Here is a 17,903-nt window from a genome sequence, read left to right as displayed (position 1 = left end):
GATGCATTGAGTGCAAGAGTCTGGGTGTCATCACGCAGGTTTATCGGACTTTGGTTAGGCTGCATTTGCAGTAGTTTAGTTTTGAGCGACATTGCTGAAACAAGCCCTTCGGCCCTCAGAGTCCGCACCAATCCCAGCACATTAAGTACAGACTTTTTTATTTTTAAACCAAGCCAATTAAACCGACAAACCTGAACGTCTTTGGAATTTGGGAGGAAACCGAAGATCTGGGAGGAAACCCACACCGGTCACGGGGAGAATGTACAGACAAGCGCCCGTAGTCAGCATTGAAGCCGGGTCTCTGGCGCTGTAAGGCAGTAGCTGTACCACTACGCCACTGTGCCGCCCATTAGGACAGTATTGATTACAGTACTGTTTGCCCATTGTAGGAAGGATGTGGTGGCTTTGGAAGAAGCGCTGAGGTGATTTACCAGATTGAAGCCAGAGTGTTGGCTACAGGGAGAAGTAGGACAAGCTTGGATTGTTTTCAGTGGAACGCCGGAGACCTGATGGAAGTATATAAAACTACGAGAGGGAAGACAGGCAGAGGCAAGAGGGCATAGCTTTACGGTGAGCGGGGCAAAGTTTAAAGGCGATGCGTGGCGGCAAATTATCTTTACACATAGTTTTGGTCTCCAAATTTGAGGAAGGACATTCTTGCTATTGAGGGAGTGCAGCGTAGATTCACAACGTTAATTCCCGGGATGGCGGGACTGTCTCATGTTGATAGAATGGAGCAACTGGGCTTGTATACTCTAGGATTTAGAAGGATGAGAGGGGATCTTATTGAAACTGTAGATGGTTTATGCATTGAACCTATAACGTAGCTACCTCAATACCACTAACCACGCCTACCCATATCAGTATAACTGTGAGATCCTCCCTTTGTTCCTCCCTGTTGGTTCCAGCACGCCTGAAGACTAGATGCAGTCAGTGCTGGGACGTGTGTGCCATGTGCTATAATAAAGGACTCAGTAAAGGTCACAGTGTGTTGGACATCACTCCTTTACAGAAACATATAAGATTATTAAGGGATTGGACACACTAGAGGCAGGAAGGTAGACAAAAGTGCTGGAGAAACTCAGCGGGTGTAGCAGCATCTATGGAGTGAAGGAAATAGGCAACGTTTCGGGCCGAAACCCTGAAGGAAATAGGCAACGTTTCGGGCCGAAACCCTTCTGGGTTTCGGCCCGAAACGTTACCTATTTCCTTCGCTCCATAGACGCTGCTGCACCCGCTGGGCTTCTCCAGCACTTTTGCCCACCTTCGATTTTCCAGCATCTGCAGTTCCTTCTTTAAAAGATGGTCCCGATGTTGGGGGAGTCCAGAACCAGGAGCCACATTTTAAGAATAAGGTGTAGGCCATTTAGAACGGAGATGGAGACAAATGTTTGCACCAAGAGAGTTGTGAATCTGTGGAATTCTCTTCCTCAGAAGGCAGTGGGGGCCAATTCTCTGGATGCTTTCAAGAGAGAGTTAGATAGAGGAGTCAAGGGATATGGGGAGAAGGCAGGAACAAGGTGCTGATTGTGGATGATCAGCCATGATCATAATAAATGGCGATGCTGTCTCGAAGGGCCGAATGGCCTACTCCTGCCCCTATTGTCTATCGATGGTGAGAACATATCTATCTGGAACATAGAAACATAGAAAATAGGTGCAGAGGAGGCCATTCGGCCCTTCAAGACAGCACCGCCATTCATTGTGATCATGGCTGATCATCCCCTATCAATAACCTGTGCCTGCCTTCTCCCCATATCCCTTGACTCCACTAGTCCCTAGAGCTCTATCTAACTCTCTTAAATCTATCCAGTGACTTGGCCTCCACTGCCCTCTGTGGCAGGGAATTCCATAAATTCACAACTCTCTGGGTGAAAAGGTTTTTTTCTCACCTCAGTCTTAAATGACCTCCCTTTTATTCTAAGACTGTGGCCCCTGGATCGGGACTCACCCAACATTGGGAACATTTTTCCTGCATCTAGCTTGTCCAGTCCTTTTATAATTTTATATGTTTCTATAAGATTCCCCCTCATCCTTCTAAACTCCAGTGAATACAAGGCTAGTCTTTTCAATCTTTCCTCATATGACAGTCCCGCCATCCCAGGGATCAATCTCGTGAACCTACGCTGCACTGCTTCAATCACAAGGATGTCCTCCCTCAAATTAGGAGACCAAAACTGTACACAATACTCTAGATGTGGTCTCACCAGAGCCCTATACAACTGCAGAAGAACCTCTTTGCTCCTATACTGGAAAGCGCTGCCAGGGGTGGTGGTGGAAGCAGATACAATGGTGGTGTTCAAGAGACTTTTGGGTAGGCATTATGAATATGGAGGGATATAGATTACGTGAAGGCAGATAAGAGTTGGTCTTGGCATTGTGTGATTTACTCTCTTCCCCCCCCCTCCCCCATCTTGTCTCCCTCCAGAGCCTCAATACGTATAGAAGATCCAAGAGAGGATGTAAAATAGATTTGGCCGAATTTATCAAATACTTAGCTGATGGTTATCACTGCGATTCACCGTACGATCTTGGAATCAGAATTACCAGCATCGGTCTCTCAATATCAGTAAGTTCCTTTTCTTTTATTCACTTAAGTTATTCTCATTTTAGATGGTAATGGATTTCTGCCCCATCCGATTTTGTCACCAATTCTATAGATGATACAATATTGGAAATGATAGAACCATGACATTGTACAGCATGAACACGGTGCTGCCGCCATGACAAAAGCTTTGATGGCCAAGTTAACATTTTTTTTAACAACTTTGAACTTGAAGGCACAAGAGGGCTGTGTGACTGCAAACTGGTGACTCTTGCGTAGGTTTATAAGTGATAGGAGGGGGTGGGAGATTGCAGCCGTCACGTGGTTCCGCCCCGTTTCAACGAATGCAATCTACCCGGCGTGCACAATCAAATAAGATCAAATAGAACAAGTTGTCCTGCAACTTTAGGCTGTGCACGCCATAAACAAGAAGAAGTAGTGATAGGAGCAGCATTGCCCTTCAAGTCTACTCTGCCATTCAATCATGGCCGATTCTTTCCCTCTCAACCCAATTCTCCTGCCTTCTCCCCATAGCCCCTGACACCTGGAACAGTGTCCCTGAAAGTGAAGAAAATAAATGACTAAATATCTCTCTAATTAATTCCCGGGATGGGAACAAGGTTAATTCCCGGAATGGCGGGACTGTCATATGCTGAGAGAATGGAGCAGCTGGGCTTTTACACTCTGGAGTTAAGAAGGATGAGAGGGAATCTCATTGAAACATATAAGATTGTTAACGGCTTCGACACATTAGCGGCAGGAAACATGTTCCCTACATTGGGGGAGTCCAGAACCAGGGGCCACAGTTTAAAAATAAGGAGTAAGCCATTTAGAACGGAGACGAGAATATACTTTTTCTCACAGAGAGTGGTGAGTCTGTGGAATTCTCTGCCTCAAAGGGCGGTGGAGGCAGGTTCTCTGGATGCTTTCAAGAGAGAGCTAGATAGGGCTCTTAAAAATAGCGGAGTCAGGAGATATGGGGAGAAGGCAGGAACAGAGTACTGATTGGGGATGATCAGCCATGATCACATTGAATGGCGGTGCTGGCTCGAAGGGCTGAATGGCCTACTCCTGCACCTAATGTCTATTGTCTATTAATTAACAGACATTGTCAAAATCAGCGGGCAGTGAACGTGTCGCTATGGAAAATGCAAGGACTCGCATTGAGAGCGAGATAGAGGAGGAAGTTCGAAGCCGGATGAACAAGGTTAAGAAGAATCTCCTCGACCCCGCCAGTGGACCACTGCTGTACTCCACTTCAGGGTGCCTGGACCTCCGTAAGCAGTACGCCTCAAACACAGCGGCCGAGGCCGTTCTCCAGGTCTTCAGTAATGCCTCTGAGGTTTTCGGCGGAAGAATGACCAAGGTAATAATTCATTTAAATAATTAAATTGCTGGAGAAACTCAGCGGGTGAGGCAGCATCTATGGGGCGAAGGAATAGGTGACGTTTCGGGTCGAGACCCAGAAGCATCTATGGGGTGAAGGAATAGGTGACGTTTCGGGTCGAGACCCAGAAGCATCTATGGAGCGAAGGAATAGTTGACGTTTCGGGTCGAGACCCAGAAGCATCTATGGAGCGAAGGAATAGGCGACGTTTCGGGTCGAGACCCTTCCGGGTCTCGACCCGAAACGTTGCCTATTCCTTCGCTCCATAGATGCTGCCTCACCCGCTGAGTTTCTCCAGCATTTTTGTCTACCTTCGATTTTTCCAGCATCTGCAGTTCTTTCTTAAAGGTAATAATTATGTTTCCCTGCCCTTTCATGTAGATATAGATGAACATTTAACAATAACATAAATAGAGGTGGGAGTTTGTTGACAATGGGGGGGGAACTCCCACAGTGAAGGAAATGAGGATTGTGTGGGAACTTGGTGTATAATTACCACGGACTTTAAGCTGGTTTGCTACTGGGTACCTATTCGAGGATGTTGCTAGGATTTGAGGGCCTGAGCTCTCTGCTAGGACAGGGGTCGGCAACCTGATGCGGCCCGTAACCCCAAATCATCCGGCCTGCAGGCGTATTTTTCCCCCCCGTATTTCTCCGACCCGAAAACTTCCGTCATCTCCGGCACCGCCCAGGCCCGAAGCCTCGGCGCCCAGGCGCGGTGACGCAAGGAGGAATGCGCTGGCGGCCACAATGGCGGAGCCACTGAGCGCCAGCTGTGCTGCATCCTGCACTAAGCCACTGGCACGGCTGCGCACCTTCTGTGTCTGGGCTTCACTGTGGGGATCGGGGTTGACAATAGGCCGGGGACGAGTTAAAGGCCTGTCCCACTGTATGAGGTAATTCGAGCGTTCTCCCGATATTCCCCTGATTCGAACTCGGAGAATTACGGTAATGGCCGCTCGTAGGTACTCGGGGCTCTCGTGGGCATTTTTCGACATGTTGAAAAAACGTCACGGGCTTACCGCGTTTCCCGAGTACATGCCGTTAACATTACGAGCCGCTAAGTGACGTCCCGATCTCCGACGTACATTCTACGTACTTACCACGTGTTTGATTTTTTTTAACTCGGGGGAGCTCTTGGTTAAACTCGTATAGTGGGAAGGCCCTTTAGTGTGAGTTATTGAGCCACTGACTTCAGGACAGAACCAAGGCAATGGTCCGTAGGTGCGCCATGTTGGTGAGCACCCGTAACTAGGGGGCCAGTGTCCCGGGTGGCATCTATGTGAACATGTGATTTGATGCCTGCCATCCAGGGTGGGATCATGTATACACGTGATAGATGTGGCCCGCCACCCGCTCACAGACATGTGTCCTGGCCCCGATGCAGAACAAGGTTGCCCACCCCTGGTCTATGACTTTATTCTTGGGAGTGCAGAAGGATGAGGGGAGATCTTAATAGAGCTGTATTAAATAATAATGGGAATCGATAGGGTGATGAACTTCTATCCAAATGAGTCTTCTACCCAGAATAGGGATATCAAGAACCAGAGAAAATGGGTGTACGGTGAGTGGGGAACGATTTAATAGGAACCTGAGGGGCAATTTTTTCACACATGGGTGGTGGTTATATGGAACGAGCTGTCAGAAGGTAGTTGAGGTAAGCACTATAACAACATTTAAAAGTCAGCATCTTGGTCGTCATGGTTAACATGGGCCCGTTTCTCTACTGTATGACTCTGCAAAGCCAATAAGATATGTATATGCGTTCCTTCGAGACTGGCCAAGGTTGAACTTTTATTGTTCTGCATGCATCAGACTGATTCCTGGGATGTCAGGACTTTCATATGAAGAAAGACTGGATAGACTCGGCTTGTACTCGCTAGAATTTAGAAGATTGAGGGGGGATCTTATAGAAATTATAGAATTCTTAAGGGGTTGGACAGGCTAGATGCAGGAAAATTATTCCCGATGTTGGGGAAGTCCAGAACTAGGGGGTCACAGTTTGAGGATAAGGGGGAAGTCTTTTAGGACCGAGATAAGAAAAACATTTTTTTACACAGAGAGTGGTGAATCTCTGGAATTCTCTGCCACAGAAGGTAGTTGAGGCCAGTTCATTGGTTATATTTAAGAGGGAGTTAGATGTGGCCCTTGTGGCTAAAGGGATCAGGGGGTATGGAGAGAAGGCAGGGATTGGATACGGAGTTGGATGATCAGCCATAATCATATCGAATGGCGGTGCAGGCTCGAAGGGCCGAATAGCCTACTCCTGCACCTATTTTCTATGTTTCTTATCTCAATAATCTAATAACACAATAGACAATAGTCAATAGGTGCAGGATTTGGCCATTCGGCCCTTCAAGCCAGCACCGCCATTCAATGTGATCATGGCTGATCATCCCCAATCAGTACCCCGTTCCTGCTTTCTTCTGATATCCCCTGACTCCGCTATCTTTAAGAGCCCTATCTAGCTCTCTCTTAACATTGGTGGATGAGGTGTTCACCCAACATTCATGGGTGGCAGAGATATAACTGTCCCTGGACCAGTGACAGACAGAATGGTGAAAGGCTTGGACAGAGTGGGTGTGGAGAGGATGTTTCCACTAGTGGGAGAGTCTCGGACCAGAGGTCATAGCCTCAGAATTAAAGGACGTTCTCTTCGGAAGGAGATGAGGAGGAATTTGTTTAGTCAGAGAGTGGTCAATTTGTGGAATTCTTTGCAACAGAACGATGTAGAGGACAAGTCTGGATATTTTTATGGCAGAGATAGATCGATTCTTGATTAGTATGGGTGTCAGAGTTTATGGGGAGAATAGGGTTAGGAGGGAGAGATAGATCAGCCATGATTGAATGGGGGAGCAGACTTGATGGGCCGAATGGCCTGATTTTACTCCTATTCCTTATGACGCCAAAGTCAATGGTGATCATTTTTTTTCTTGTTAATGATCAGTCTATTCAGGAGTTCCTGTTGAAGGTGGGAGATAATCGTTTGGCCAGATCGCTCTTTCAACTCGCCATTTGCTGCGGTTCATTGGACATTCCTCAGGACTTGGTGGCCAAAGAGAAAGTGAGTAAAGCAGCTGTCAACGGAGCGGGAGACAGGGAAGCTCCACCCCCCAGTGAAGGTGAGTAGTTGTGCTCCACCTGGCTTCACATCATCCATGTTAAAGATGTCAAAGGAGAGGTGTCATGTGTTGTTCATTTTTATAGACAATCGGTGCAGGAGTAGGCCATTCGGCCCTTCGAGCCATTCAATGTGATCACGGCTGATCATCCCCAATCAGCACCCCGTTCCTGCCTTCTCCCCATCTCCCCTGACTGCTATCTTTAAGAGCCCTATCTAGCTCTCTCGGGAAAGTATCCAGAGAACCTGCCTCCACCGCCCTCTGAGGCAGAGAATTCCACAGACTCACAACTCTCTTTTTGTTAAGTACTTGAGAATAAATCCTGAATTATGTACAGTAAGCCCTGACAGTAATGGACCTCAATATGGCGCATTAGTGCCGGCATAGATTGGCCTTCAGATGGGGCAGATTAACAGGCTGGCTCCTCCTGCATTTCATCCACAGAGTTGTGAATCTGTGTGGAATTCTCTGCCACAGAAGGCACTGGATGTTTTCAAGAGAGAGTTAGATTTAGCTCTTGGGGTTAAAGGAAATAAGCAGGAACGAGGTACTGATTTTGGATGATCAGCCATGTTCATATTGAATGGCGGTGCTGGCTCGAAGGGCTGAATGGCCTACTCCTGCACCTATTGTCTCTGTTTCTGTGCAAAAACATTGTGCGTTACTGCCCTTCCTCTGTGCAGTAATGTAGGCGTGTCTGGACCTTGTGCTCCGACACCCATGGCCCTGTAATGAACTGATATCGTTTTTGTACCTCTCTGCCTGGCCTAATAGTTGCATGAGTATTGTTGCCCATGATGTGGAAAGTCTGAGTGTTATTCTCTGTGTTTTTTCCCTTGCTCTGTAGGATCTGTACGAAAATATTTGCAGACCAATCTCTCGTCTGTTACTGGATATTTGAGTCTGGTCTATTTATCTCGGCTGGAGAAAAAGTTGGTTGAGCATTTCAAGTTGAAGGGCTTTGTTGCCATAGGACACGGCACTTTCCTCGAGTATCTGGTGAAACACTCACAGGTCAGTGAATCTTTTGCAGCTATGTGTTCCCCCACTAAGATCTAAATTTGTTCAACTTTCAATCATCTACCATCTCCTTCAGAACATTTTTGTTTGACTTGCTCTGAGGCATTTGAGTTATTTTGACTTTTGGTTAGAAGTATTCTTACAATTTGCACTTGTTATTAGAGTCATAGAGTGATACAGTGTGGAAACAGGCCCAACTTGCCCACACCGGCCAACATGTCCCAGCTACACTAGTCCCACCTGCCTGTGCTTGGTCCATAACTCTCCAAACCTGTCCTATCCGTGTACCTGTCTAACTGTTTCTTAAACATAGGGATAGTCCCAGCCTCAACTACCTCCTCTGGCAGCTTGTTCCATGCACCCCCACCGCCCTCTGTGTGAAAAAGTTACTCCTCAGATTCCTATTAGATCTTTTCCCCTTCACCTTGAACCTGTGTCCTCTGGTCCTCGATTCCCCTACTCTGGGCAAGAGACTCTGTGCATCTACCTGATCTATTCCTCTCATGATTTTATACACCTCTGTAAGATCACCCCTCGTCCTCCTGAGACACAGCCTACTCAACCTCTCCCTGAAGCTCACACCCTCTAGTCCTGGCAACATCCTTGTAAATCTTTTCTGAACCCTTTCCTATAACATGGCACCCAGAACTGAACACAATATTTTAAATATGGTCTCACCCACGTCTTATACAACTGTATTCGCCAATACTGATTGAAAGTTTATTTTTAGGGTAAATTAATAATTGTGCATGGATATACAATTTAAAAAAATGACCACCTTAATTATTGAGATACAGCATGGAAACGGGTTCAATAGCTGACCATCGCTCACCAAACACTAGAGTAAACATTGTGCAACACATTTGCTCCTTTTCAACGTGCACCCTTGATTTGTCCTTCACCCTGGAGCACCACCCTCTATTACCCTGAATAAACAAGGGTTGACAAATAGTTTAATATCGACACCTTTTTCATACATCAATGATTTGGATGAAGGGATTCAAAGTAACATTAGCAAATTTGCAGATGACACAAAGCTGGGTGGCAGTGTGAACTGTGAGGAGGATGCTATGAGAATGCAGGGTGACTTGGACAGGTTGGGGGATTGGGCAGATGCATGGCAGATGAAGTTTAATGCGGATAAATGTGAGGTTGTCCACTTTGGTAGCAAAAACAGGAAGGCAGAATACTATCTAAATGGCGTCAAGTTGGGAAAAGGGGAAGTACAACGGGATCTGAGGGTCCTTGTTCCATCAGTCTATGAAAGTAAGCATGCAGGTACAGCAGGCAGTGAAGAAAGCGAATGGCATGTTGGCCTTTATAACAAGAGGAATCGAATATAGGAGCAAAGAGGTCCTTCTGCAGTTGTACAGAGCCCTAGTGAGACCACAGCTGGAGTATTGTGTGCAGTTTTGGTCCCCTAATTTGAGGAAGGACGTTCTTGCTATTGAGGGAGTGCAGCGTAGGTTTACAAGGTTAATTCCCGGGATGGCGGGACTGTCATATGCTGAGAGGATGGAGCAACTGGGCTTGTACACTCTGGAGTTTAGAAGGATGAGATGGGATCTCATTGAAACATATAAGATTGTTACAGATTTGGGCACGCTAGAGGCAGGAAACATGTTCCCGATGTTGGGGGAGTCCAGAACCAGGGGCCACAGTTTAAGAATAAGGAGTAAGCCATTTAGAACGGAGACGAGGAAACACTTTTTCTCACAGAGAGTGGTGAGTCTGTGGAATTCTCTGCCTCAGAGGGCGGTGGAGGTAGGTTCTCTGGATGCTTTCAAGAGAGAGCTAGATAGGGCTCTTAAAAATAGCAGAATCAGGGGATGTAGGGAGAAGGCAGGAATGGGGTACTGATTGGGGGTGATCAGCCATGATCACATGTAATGGCGGTGTTGGCTGGAAGTGCCGAATGGCCTACTCCTGCACCTATTGTCTATTCTGTGATAAATCCATTAATTTACTGCATGCATCACCTTGTGAATGTGTTGGCAACATCAGGATGAGAGCAGGTTAATAATAACACTTCAGGGTGGCACGGTGGCACAGCAGTAGAGTTGCTGCCTTACAGCGCCAGAGATCCTGGGTACGATCCTGGCTAAGAGAGCTTGCCTGTACGAAGTTTGTACGTTCTCCCCGTGACCTGCGTGGGTTTTCTCTGAGATTATTGGTTTCCGCTCACACTCCAAAGACGTGCTGGTTTGTAGGTTAATTGGCTTGGTGTAAATGTAAAAAAATTGTGTAGTGTTAATGTGCGGGGATCGGATTGCTGATCGGTGAGGACTCTGGGCCGAAGGGCCTGTTTCCACGCTGTATCTCTAAACTAAACAGAAGTGCAACTAGATCCACCAAAAAATGAAAAAGGTTCCTGATTCAGAGTATCGATGATTATTTGCACAGCTACTGGAAGAAGCTGCCGGCGGCAGTGTGTTTTTACAGCCACAAGAGGCCAGAAATTGTGGATTTCGACCAAGCCATCAGGACGTGTACGAGTTCATCAGGCAATGTGGAACCCTTGAAGAGTCCATGGTAAGTCAGTTTACAAAGTCTGTTCAACTTTTACCCTGCATTCATTTTGTTAATCATCTTGAGTTGAAGGATCTTCCTTATTTTTGGGGGGTATTTCTTTGCCTGGACATAACTCTTAGAAATATAGAAAATAGGTGCAGGAGGAGGCCATTTGGCCCCTCGAGCCAGCACCGCCATTCATTGTGATCATGGCTGATCGTCCCCTATTAATAACCCGTGCCTGCCTTCTCCCCAGATCCCTTGACTCCACTAGCCCCTAGAGCTCTATCTAACTCTCTCTTAAATCCATCCAGTGACTTGGCCTCCACTGCCCTCTGTGGCAGGGAATTCCATAAATTCACAACTCTCTGGGTGAAAACGTTTTTTCTCACCTCAGTCTTAAATGGTCTCCCCTTTATTCTAAGACTGTGGCCCCTGGTTCTGGACTCGCCCAATATTGGGAACATTTTTCCTGCATCTAGCTTGTCCAGTCCTTTTATAATTTTATATGTTTCTATAAGATCTTCCCCTCATCCTTCTAAACTAATCTTCTTTGATTTCAGTTTCCAGCAATTGAAGCTGCTCTCAGAAGTCAGTATAAGGTGAAGGACAGCAAGGAACTTGGGCATGGGGCATTGCCCAACATGATCAAAATGGTGCAGTGTCGAGCCAAACGGAACACTGACCACAATAGCATCCAAAGCTTAGTGCTGTACGAAGCCACTTTCTTTGTTCAAGAACCCAGGTGAGGCTGAGAGTAATTAAAACTTATTGTGTCCCGAAAATATATTAAACTTTAACCTCCCAAAGGTTAAAGAAAAGTGCGGTTTTATTGATTCAAGAAATCACTGTTATTGGAGAACAGTTTAAACAAATAAAACATGACTTTAACTCAGCGGGACAGGCAGCATCTCTGGAGAGAAGGAATGGTGACGTTTCGGGTATAGACCCTTCTTCCGACCCTCCCTTCATTGGTGCTTCATTGAGTTAGGCCCACGCTGCTAACCAGTCAGCGGAAAGACAATACATGAATACAATTGAGCCATTTACAGTGTACAGATACAGGATAAGGGAATAACGTTTAGTGCAGCAAAGTCCGATCAAGGATAGTCCGTGAGTCACCAGTGAGGTAGATAGTAGTTCAGGACTGCTCTCTCTGTAACATTAGTCAATGCTTTAATGCAGAAATCCAAGGCACAGCAGGAAATATCTTAGTCACTCTAATGACCTTCCTATCCTTGCAAGGGGAGGTTGAACAAACTTGAGTTGGTTTCTCTGGAGGTTGAGTAGAGACCTTGTAAAAGTCTAAAAAATGATGAGAGGTATAGACAGGAACCTTGTTTCCAGGGTGAGAAAGTCAAAGACTAGGCATAACTTTAAGGTGAGAGAGGCAAAGTATAAAGGAGAAGTGTATGGCAGGTTTTTTACACAGAGGGTGGTGGGTGCCTGGAACGCGCTGCCACGTGGAGGCAGAAACGATAGTGGTGTTTAAAAGGCTTTTAGACAGGCACGTGGATATGGAGGGATACGGATCACGTACAGGTTAACTTAGCATCATGTTCAGCACTGACAATGGGGGCTGAAGGGCCTGTTCCCGTGCTGTACTATTCTATGTTCTAAGTTAATCTTTTATCAATTATCTTACAACTTTCACAATATTTTAATGATGTTTGACCAAACCTGTGCGGATTGCTATGACCGTATTTATTTTTTTATAAAGGTGTTTGTGGATGTTATTTGGCTGTAATTAATCCAAGTAATTTTGTCTTTAAAGTTACTGCAACACTGAAACAAACAATTGCGTGGGGTTGCTTGGGGAGCTGAGTAAGGAGCAGGCCTTGACTTGTCTGTTGAACGCCCCCCTGCTGGAGAATCTGTCCCAATGGTCAGAGTGGGAGCTGGTATTTGAGCCCCAGCATGGTTCACTGAAGGACTTCATCGAAAGACACTGTGGGGAGAAAGCAACTCAGCTCAGTGTGGAAGGTAAACATTTGCCCACTTTTATCCCAAGCCTTTTCAGTTCAATTATCGCAAAAATACAAAGTGCTGGAGTAACTCAGTAGGTTCCGCTCATTTTCACTCGAGCGTTCCTAACATAGAAACATAGAAATTAGGTGCAGGAGTAGGCCATTTGGCCCTTCGAGCCTGCACCGCCATTCAATATGATCATGGCTGATCATCCAACTCAGTATCCCGTACCTGCCTTCTCTCCATACCCCCTGATCCCCTTAGCCACAAGGGCCACTTCTAACTCCCTCTTAAATATAGCCAATGAACTGGCCTCAACTACCCTCTGTGGCAGAGAGTTCCAGAGATTCATCACCACTCTCTGTGTGAAAAAAGTTCTTCTCATCTCGGTTTTAAAGGATTTCCCCCTGAATATCCCAGAGAAGCTGTGACCCCTATCTACCTCTTTGACTTCCCCAACTATCGGGAACAATCTTGCTGGCTTTACCTGTCCACTAAACGCACCAACAACGTATCACTGTACCTCCGTACACGTGACAATATACTAATCTGAAACTAAATTTCAGCTAGTGAGTGTGTGTTGGTCAACATTCTTTCCAGTCTTTCTTTTGAAGACCATTGTGCTGACATGGCCCAAGAATCAATCTGGTGTAATCGGTCTGAAACTGCACTCCCTCTATGTGCACATAATGTCCTTCCTCAGATTTGGAGTGACTCAAAGGGTACGCAATCTCTCCAGGTGTGGTCTCACCAAGTTCCAGGTCGGGAACCTTCTCCTTGGGCAGTGCATTCATCAGTTTTTGTTTCGACAACTTCTCTATTTGATGTTAATTTGATCCACACCGGGTTTTGCAAACATCGCATCGAAATATTTGCACGTGAATAACATCTAACCAATATAACAATAAAATTGTAGCGGATTGTGGAGGCAGCCCAGACTATCGCACAAACCAACTTCCCTTCCACTGACTCCATTTATACCTTCTCACTGCCTCGGCAAGGCCAGCAGCATAATCAAGCACGAGTCTCACCCCGGCCACTCCCTCTTCTCCCCTCCCTCATCAGGCAAACAGTACAGAAGTGTGAAAACGCACACCTCCAGATTCAGGGGCAGTTTCTTCCCGGCTGTTATCAGGCAACTGAATCAACCTACCACCCTTCTCCAGAGATTGTAGTGGAGAAGGCTGGTAAAGACGTTGCCAATTAACTGCCCACCCCCTAACCCCCACCTGTATCAACCTCTCACTTGCCAGGCTTTGTCCCACTCCCACCTCTCTTTCCCTGCTTTCTCCCCTCTTCTCCAATCAGTCTGAAGGACAGTCCCAACCTGGAATATTGCCTCCACAGATACTGCTTGGCCCACTGAGCTACTCCAGAACTATGTGTTGTACTCGACATTCTGACACATGCAGATCCCTGTCTCTAGGACGGATTTATTGCAGGACTTAAGTCTCTGTATAATTGCGTTTCCCAAGCATTTGTCCTCCAGCACTTTGTGTGTTTTCTTTTGTAAAGCAACATCAGGGTCACCTATTCCTTCGATCCATAGTTGCTGCCTCACCCGCTGAGTTTATCCAGCATTTTTCTCTACCTTAGAAAAAGGACCTTCGGCCACACACGTGCCCACACCGACCAACATGTCCCAGCTACACTAGTCCCACCTGCCCGCGTTTCGGCCATATCCTTCCAAACCTGTCCTATTCATGTACCTGTCTAACTGCTTCTTAAACATTGTAGTAGTCCCTGCCTCAACGACCTCCTCTGACAGCTTGTTCCATACACCCACCACCCTTTGTGTGAAAAAGTTACCCCTAAGATTCCCTTTAAATCTTTCACCTTGAACCCATGTCCTCTGGTCCTCGATTCACCTACTCTGTGCATCTACGTGATCTATTCCTCTCATGTAATCGGCATCTGCTGTCTCCTGTGTCTGTGTAACTGCATATCTCTCCTTTTTTAGGTTTGCCTGTGCTGAACGACCTGATTGCCATAGAAATCAAGCCAGGGGTCCTGCTGAGACTCACCACGGATACAAGCCCCGAGCTCTTTGCTCAAGCTGTCAAGTCCCATGACCCCATCGGGACAGCGGGGCATTTGGTTTCCATTGTCACCGCCGATGGATTAAGAAATGCCCCCTTGGCCTTGCTCGCTAATCATGTGGAATCTGCACTGGCAACTTTGGGAAGCTCAGAAGGTAGGAGTTGCTTTTGTTGAGCAGGTTTATTCTGGTCGCTCCAATGCAGGAAGGACGTGGATGCTTTGGGAAGGGTGCGCAGGAGGTTTATCAGAATGATGCTCGGGTTAAGGGGAATAACTACAGGGACGGGTTGGGCAGACTGGCATGCTGGTGGCTGAAGTGAGACCTTCAATAGACAATAGGTGCAGGAGTAGGCAGCACCGCCATTCAATGTGATCATGGCTGATCCCCAATCAGTACCCCTTTCCTGCCTTCTCCCCATATCCCCTGACTCCGCTATCTTCAAAAGCACTATCTAGCTCTCTCTTGAAAGCATCCAGAGAACCGGCCTCCACCGCCCTCTGAGGCAGAGAAATCCACAGACTCGCAACTCTCTAGTCCCATTCCTCTGCCCTCCGTTCTCGGCCATAAAGGATCCTTTCAGGAAACCGATGAGAATTCTTTGTCAGAGGTCTAACTGTTTCTTAAACATTGTAATAGTCCACAGCCTCACTTACCTCCGCTGTCAGCTTGTTCCAACACAGAGATTACCCTTTGTGTGAAAAAGGGTTAGGACCCCTAGATTCCATGATTGAAAGGTGGAGTAGACTTGATGGCCGAATGGCCTAATTCTACGATTCCTACTCTGTGATCTACGTGATAAAATTCCTCTAAATTATGAGAGGCTGTTATAGATCTGTGTAACTGTCATATCTCTCCTTTTTCCCAACATCTGTGCTAGACGGCCTAGCTTTACAATGAGAGAATCAAGCCAGGGCTGCCTGCTGAGACTCACCAGGGATACAAGGGGGCAGGCTTTTTGCTCAAGCTGTCAAGAACCATGACCCCAGGGGGGGGTGGCGGGGCATTTGGTTTAAAAGGCTTTTGTCATAGGCACATGGATAAGCAGAAATGGCCCCCTTGGCCTTATGTCGCTATCAGATGTTGAATCTGCACTGGCAACCTTGGGAAGCTCAGTGCCGGTAGGAGTTTGCTTTTGTTGAGCAGGTTTATTCTGGTCTGCAACGTTCCAATTCCAGGAAGGACTTGGATGCTTTGGGAAGGGTGCGCAGGATGATTTTATCCCAGAATGATGCTCGGGTTAAGGGGAGTAACTACAGGGACGGGTTGGGCAGACTGGCATGCTGGTGGCTGAAGTGAGACCTTCAATAGACAATAGGTGCAGGAGTAGGCAGCACCGCCATTCAATGTGATCATGGCTGATCCCCAATCAGTACCCCTTTCCTGCCTTCTCCCCATATCCCCTGACTCCGCTATCTTTAAGAGCCCTATCTAGCTCTCTCTTGAAAGTATCCAGAGAACCGGCCTCCACCGCCCTCTGAGGCAGAGAATTCCACAGACTCACAACTCTCTGTGTGAAGAAGTGTTTCCTCATCTCCGTTCTAAATGGCTTACTCCTTATTCTTAAACAGAATTAAAGGACGTTCTTTCAGGAAACCTTCGAGCCTGAAATCTGGCTCGAAGGGCCGAACGGCCTACTCCTGCACCTATTGTCTACCGTCTATTACATTGATTTCTGCCAATGTTATCAAACTTGCAACACCTTTTGTGTATTTGTCTTGCACAGGAAGCTACTTGGGGGCTGAGAGGCTATCGTCAGACCAATCGGCCAAATTTATTATCGATTGTCTTGTGAGGATTCCAATAAGACTGTGTAAATCACTTTTGCAGAAGGTACTGGTGTTTATGAATATTCTGTTGCCTGGTATTGTCTAACAAACTATCTTTAGCATCAAAAGTCGAGAGTATTTGCTCCAAATATGATCTGGAATAGTGAAAGTTACACTTGCTGCAGCGTTATAGGTGCATTAAATGCAATAGACAATAGGTGCAGGAGTAGGCCATTCGGCCCTTCGAGCCAGCACCGCCATTCAATTTGATCATGGCTAATCATCCACAATCAGTACGCCGTTCCTGCCTTCTCCCCATATCCCCTGACTCTGCTATTTTTAAGAGCCCTATCTAGCTCTCTCTTGAAAGCATCCAGAGAACCTGCCTCCACCGCCCTCTGAGGCAGAGAATTCCACAGACTCACCACTCTCTGGGTGAAGAAGTGTTTCCTCACCTCCGTTCTTAATGGCTTTTACCCCTTATTCTTAAACTGTGGCCCCTGCAACAACACCAATGAATATCCAGTTTTACAATAAAGTATCAGTTTTCAACGTAAACTAGACCATGATAACCAAAGTACATTGCAAGTGTCTACAGAATAATATATTTGATCCGTGACCAAGCAAATCACTTCAGCAGCGTTTACGTTTTAAGCAAAATAGAAATAATAACAATAGTTATTTAAAATATTGGAGGCAGACAAAAATGCTGAAGAAACTCAGCAGGTGAGGCAGCATCTATGGAGCGAAGGAATAGGTGACGTTTCAGGTCGAGACCCGGAGGCTTCTGTGGAGTGAAGGAATAGGTGACGTTTTGGGTCGAGACCCGGAAGCATCGATGGAGCGAAGGAATAGGTGACGTTTCAGGTCGAGACCCTTCCGGGTCTCGACCTGAAACGTCACCTATTCCTTCGCTCCATCGATGCTGCCTCACCCGCTGAGTTTCTCCAGCATTTTTGTCTACCTTCGATTTTTCCAGCATCTGCAGTTCCTTCGTAAACATTTAAAATATTGGAATCATTTATCATTTGCAGGTTTTCCTGGAACCGTTTTCCAGAATAGTTGGGCAATGTGAATCTAAAGAGCTTCTACTCCAAACCGCAAAATGTTCTCTGTGGAATCTGAACCGACTGCATGAACTGGGAATTCTCCTTGGGATCACGGAGTGGAGGAGAGACTATCAATCCAAGTTGGATCCCACAAAGCTCAGGCCCATTGCTTCAAAAACCGTTCGGGTGAGTCGGACAGTCAAAGGTTTGTTTTAATTTAGAGATGCAGCACAGAACCCGGCCTTTCGGCCGACCGAGTCTGTGTCAACCAACAATCACGGGAACACTTTTAACACAATCCTACACACACTAGGGACGATGTTACTATGATATCAAGCCAAATAACCTACAAACCTGTACGTCTTTGGAGTGTGGGAGGAAACCGGAGGTTCCAGAGAAAACCCACGCAGGTCACGGGGAGAACGTGCATACTCCATACCATCAGCACCCGTAGTCAGGATTGAACCTGGGTCTCTGGCGCTGTAAAGCAGCAA

The 17,903-nt window shown here is 46.6% G+C and overlaps 1 protein-coding gene across 4 annotated transcripts in view; it reads left to right on the top strand.

The window, feature by feature from the left end:
• wu:fj29h11 (uncharacterized) overlaps nucleotides 1-17,903 on the top strand; it is a 109,021-nt gene that overhangs the window by 35,541 nt on the left and 55,577 nt on the right. For all 4 annotated transcript variants that reach the window (XM_055654269.1, XM_055654267.1, XM_055654268.1 and 1 more), the window contains 10 exons: nucleotides 2,429-2,569; nucleotides 3,651-3,911; nucleotides 6,880-7,054; nucleotides 7,902-8,068; nucleotides 10,478-10,606; nucleotides 11,149-11,330; nucleotides 12,360-12,568; nucleotides 14,514-14,747; nucleotides 16,318-16,424; nucleotides 17,395-17,595. In XM_055654269.1, coding sequence (XP_055510244.1) covers nucleotides 2,429-2,569; nucleotides 3,651-3,911; nucleotides 6,880-7,054; nucleotides 7,902-8,068; nucleotides 10,478-10,606; nucleotides 11,149-11,330; nucleotides 12,360-12,568; nucleotides 14,514-14,747; nucleotides 16,318-16,424; nucleotides 17,395-17,595 — 1,806 coding nt within the window. The remainder of the gene's footprint in view (nucleotides 1-2,428; nucleotides 2,570-3,650; nucleotides 3,912-6,879; nucleotides 7,055-7,901; nucleotides 8,069-10,477; nucleotides 10,607-11,148; nucleotides 11,331-12,359; nucleotides 12,569-14,513; nucleotides 14,748-16,317; nucleotides 16,425-17,394; nucleotides 17,596-17,903) is intronic.

The sequence above is a fragment of the Leucoraja erinacea genome, chromosome 23 (assembly GCF_028641065.1).
Source record: "Leucoraja erinacea ecotype New England chromosome 23, Leri_hhj_1, whole genome shotgun sequence".
In the NCBI taxonomy this organism is placed as follows: Eukaryota; Metazoa; Chordata; class Chondrichthyes; order Rajiformes; family Rajidae; genus Leucoraja; species Leucoraja erinaceus.
The sequence above is the reverse complement of the archived record's forward strand: the minus strand, read 5'-3'. Positions and strand labels throughout refer to the sequence as shown.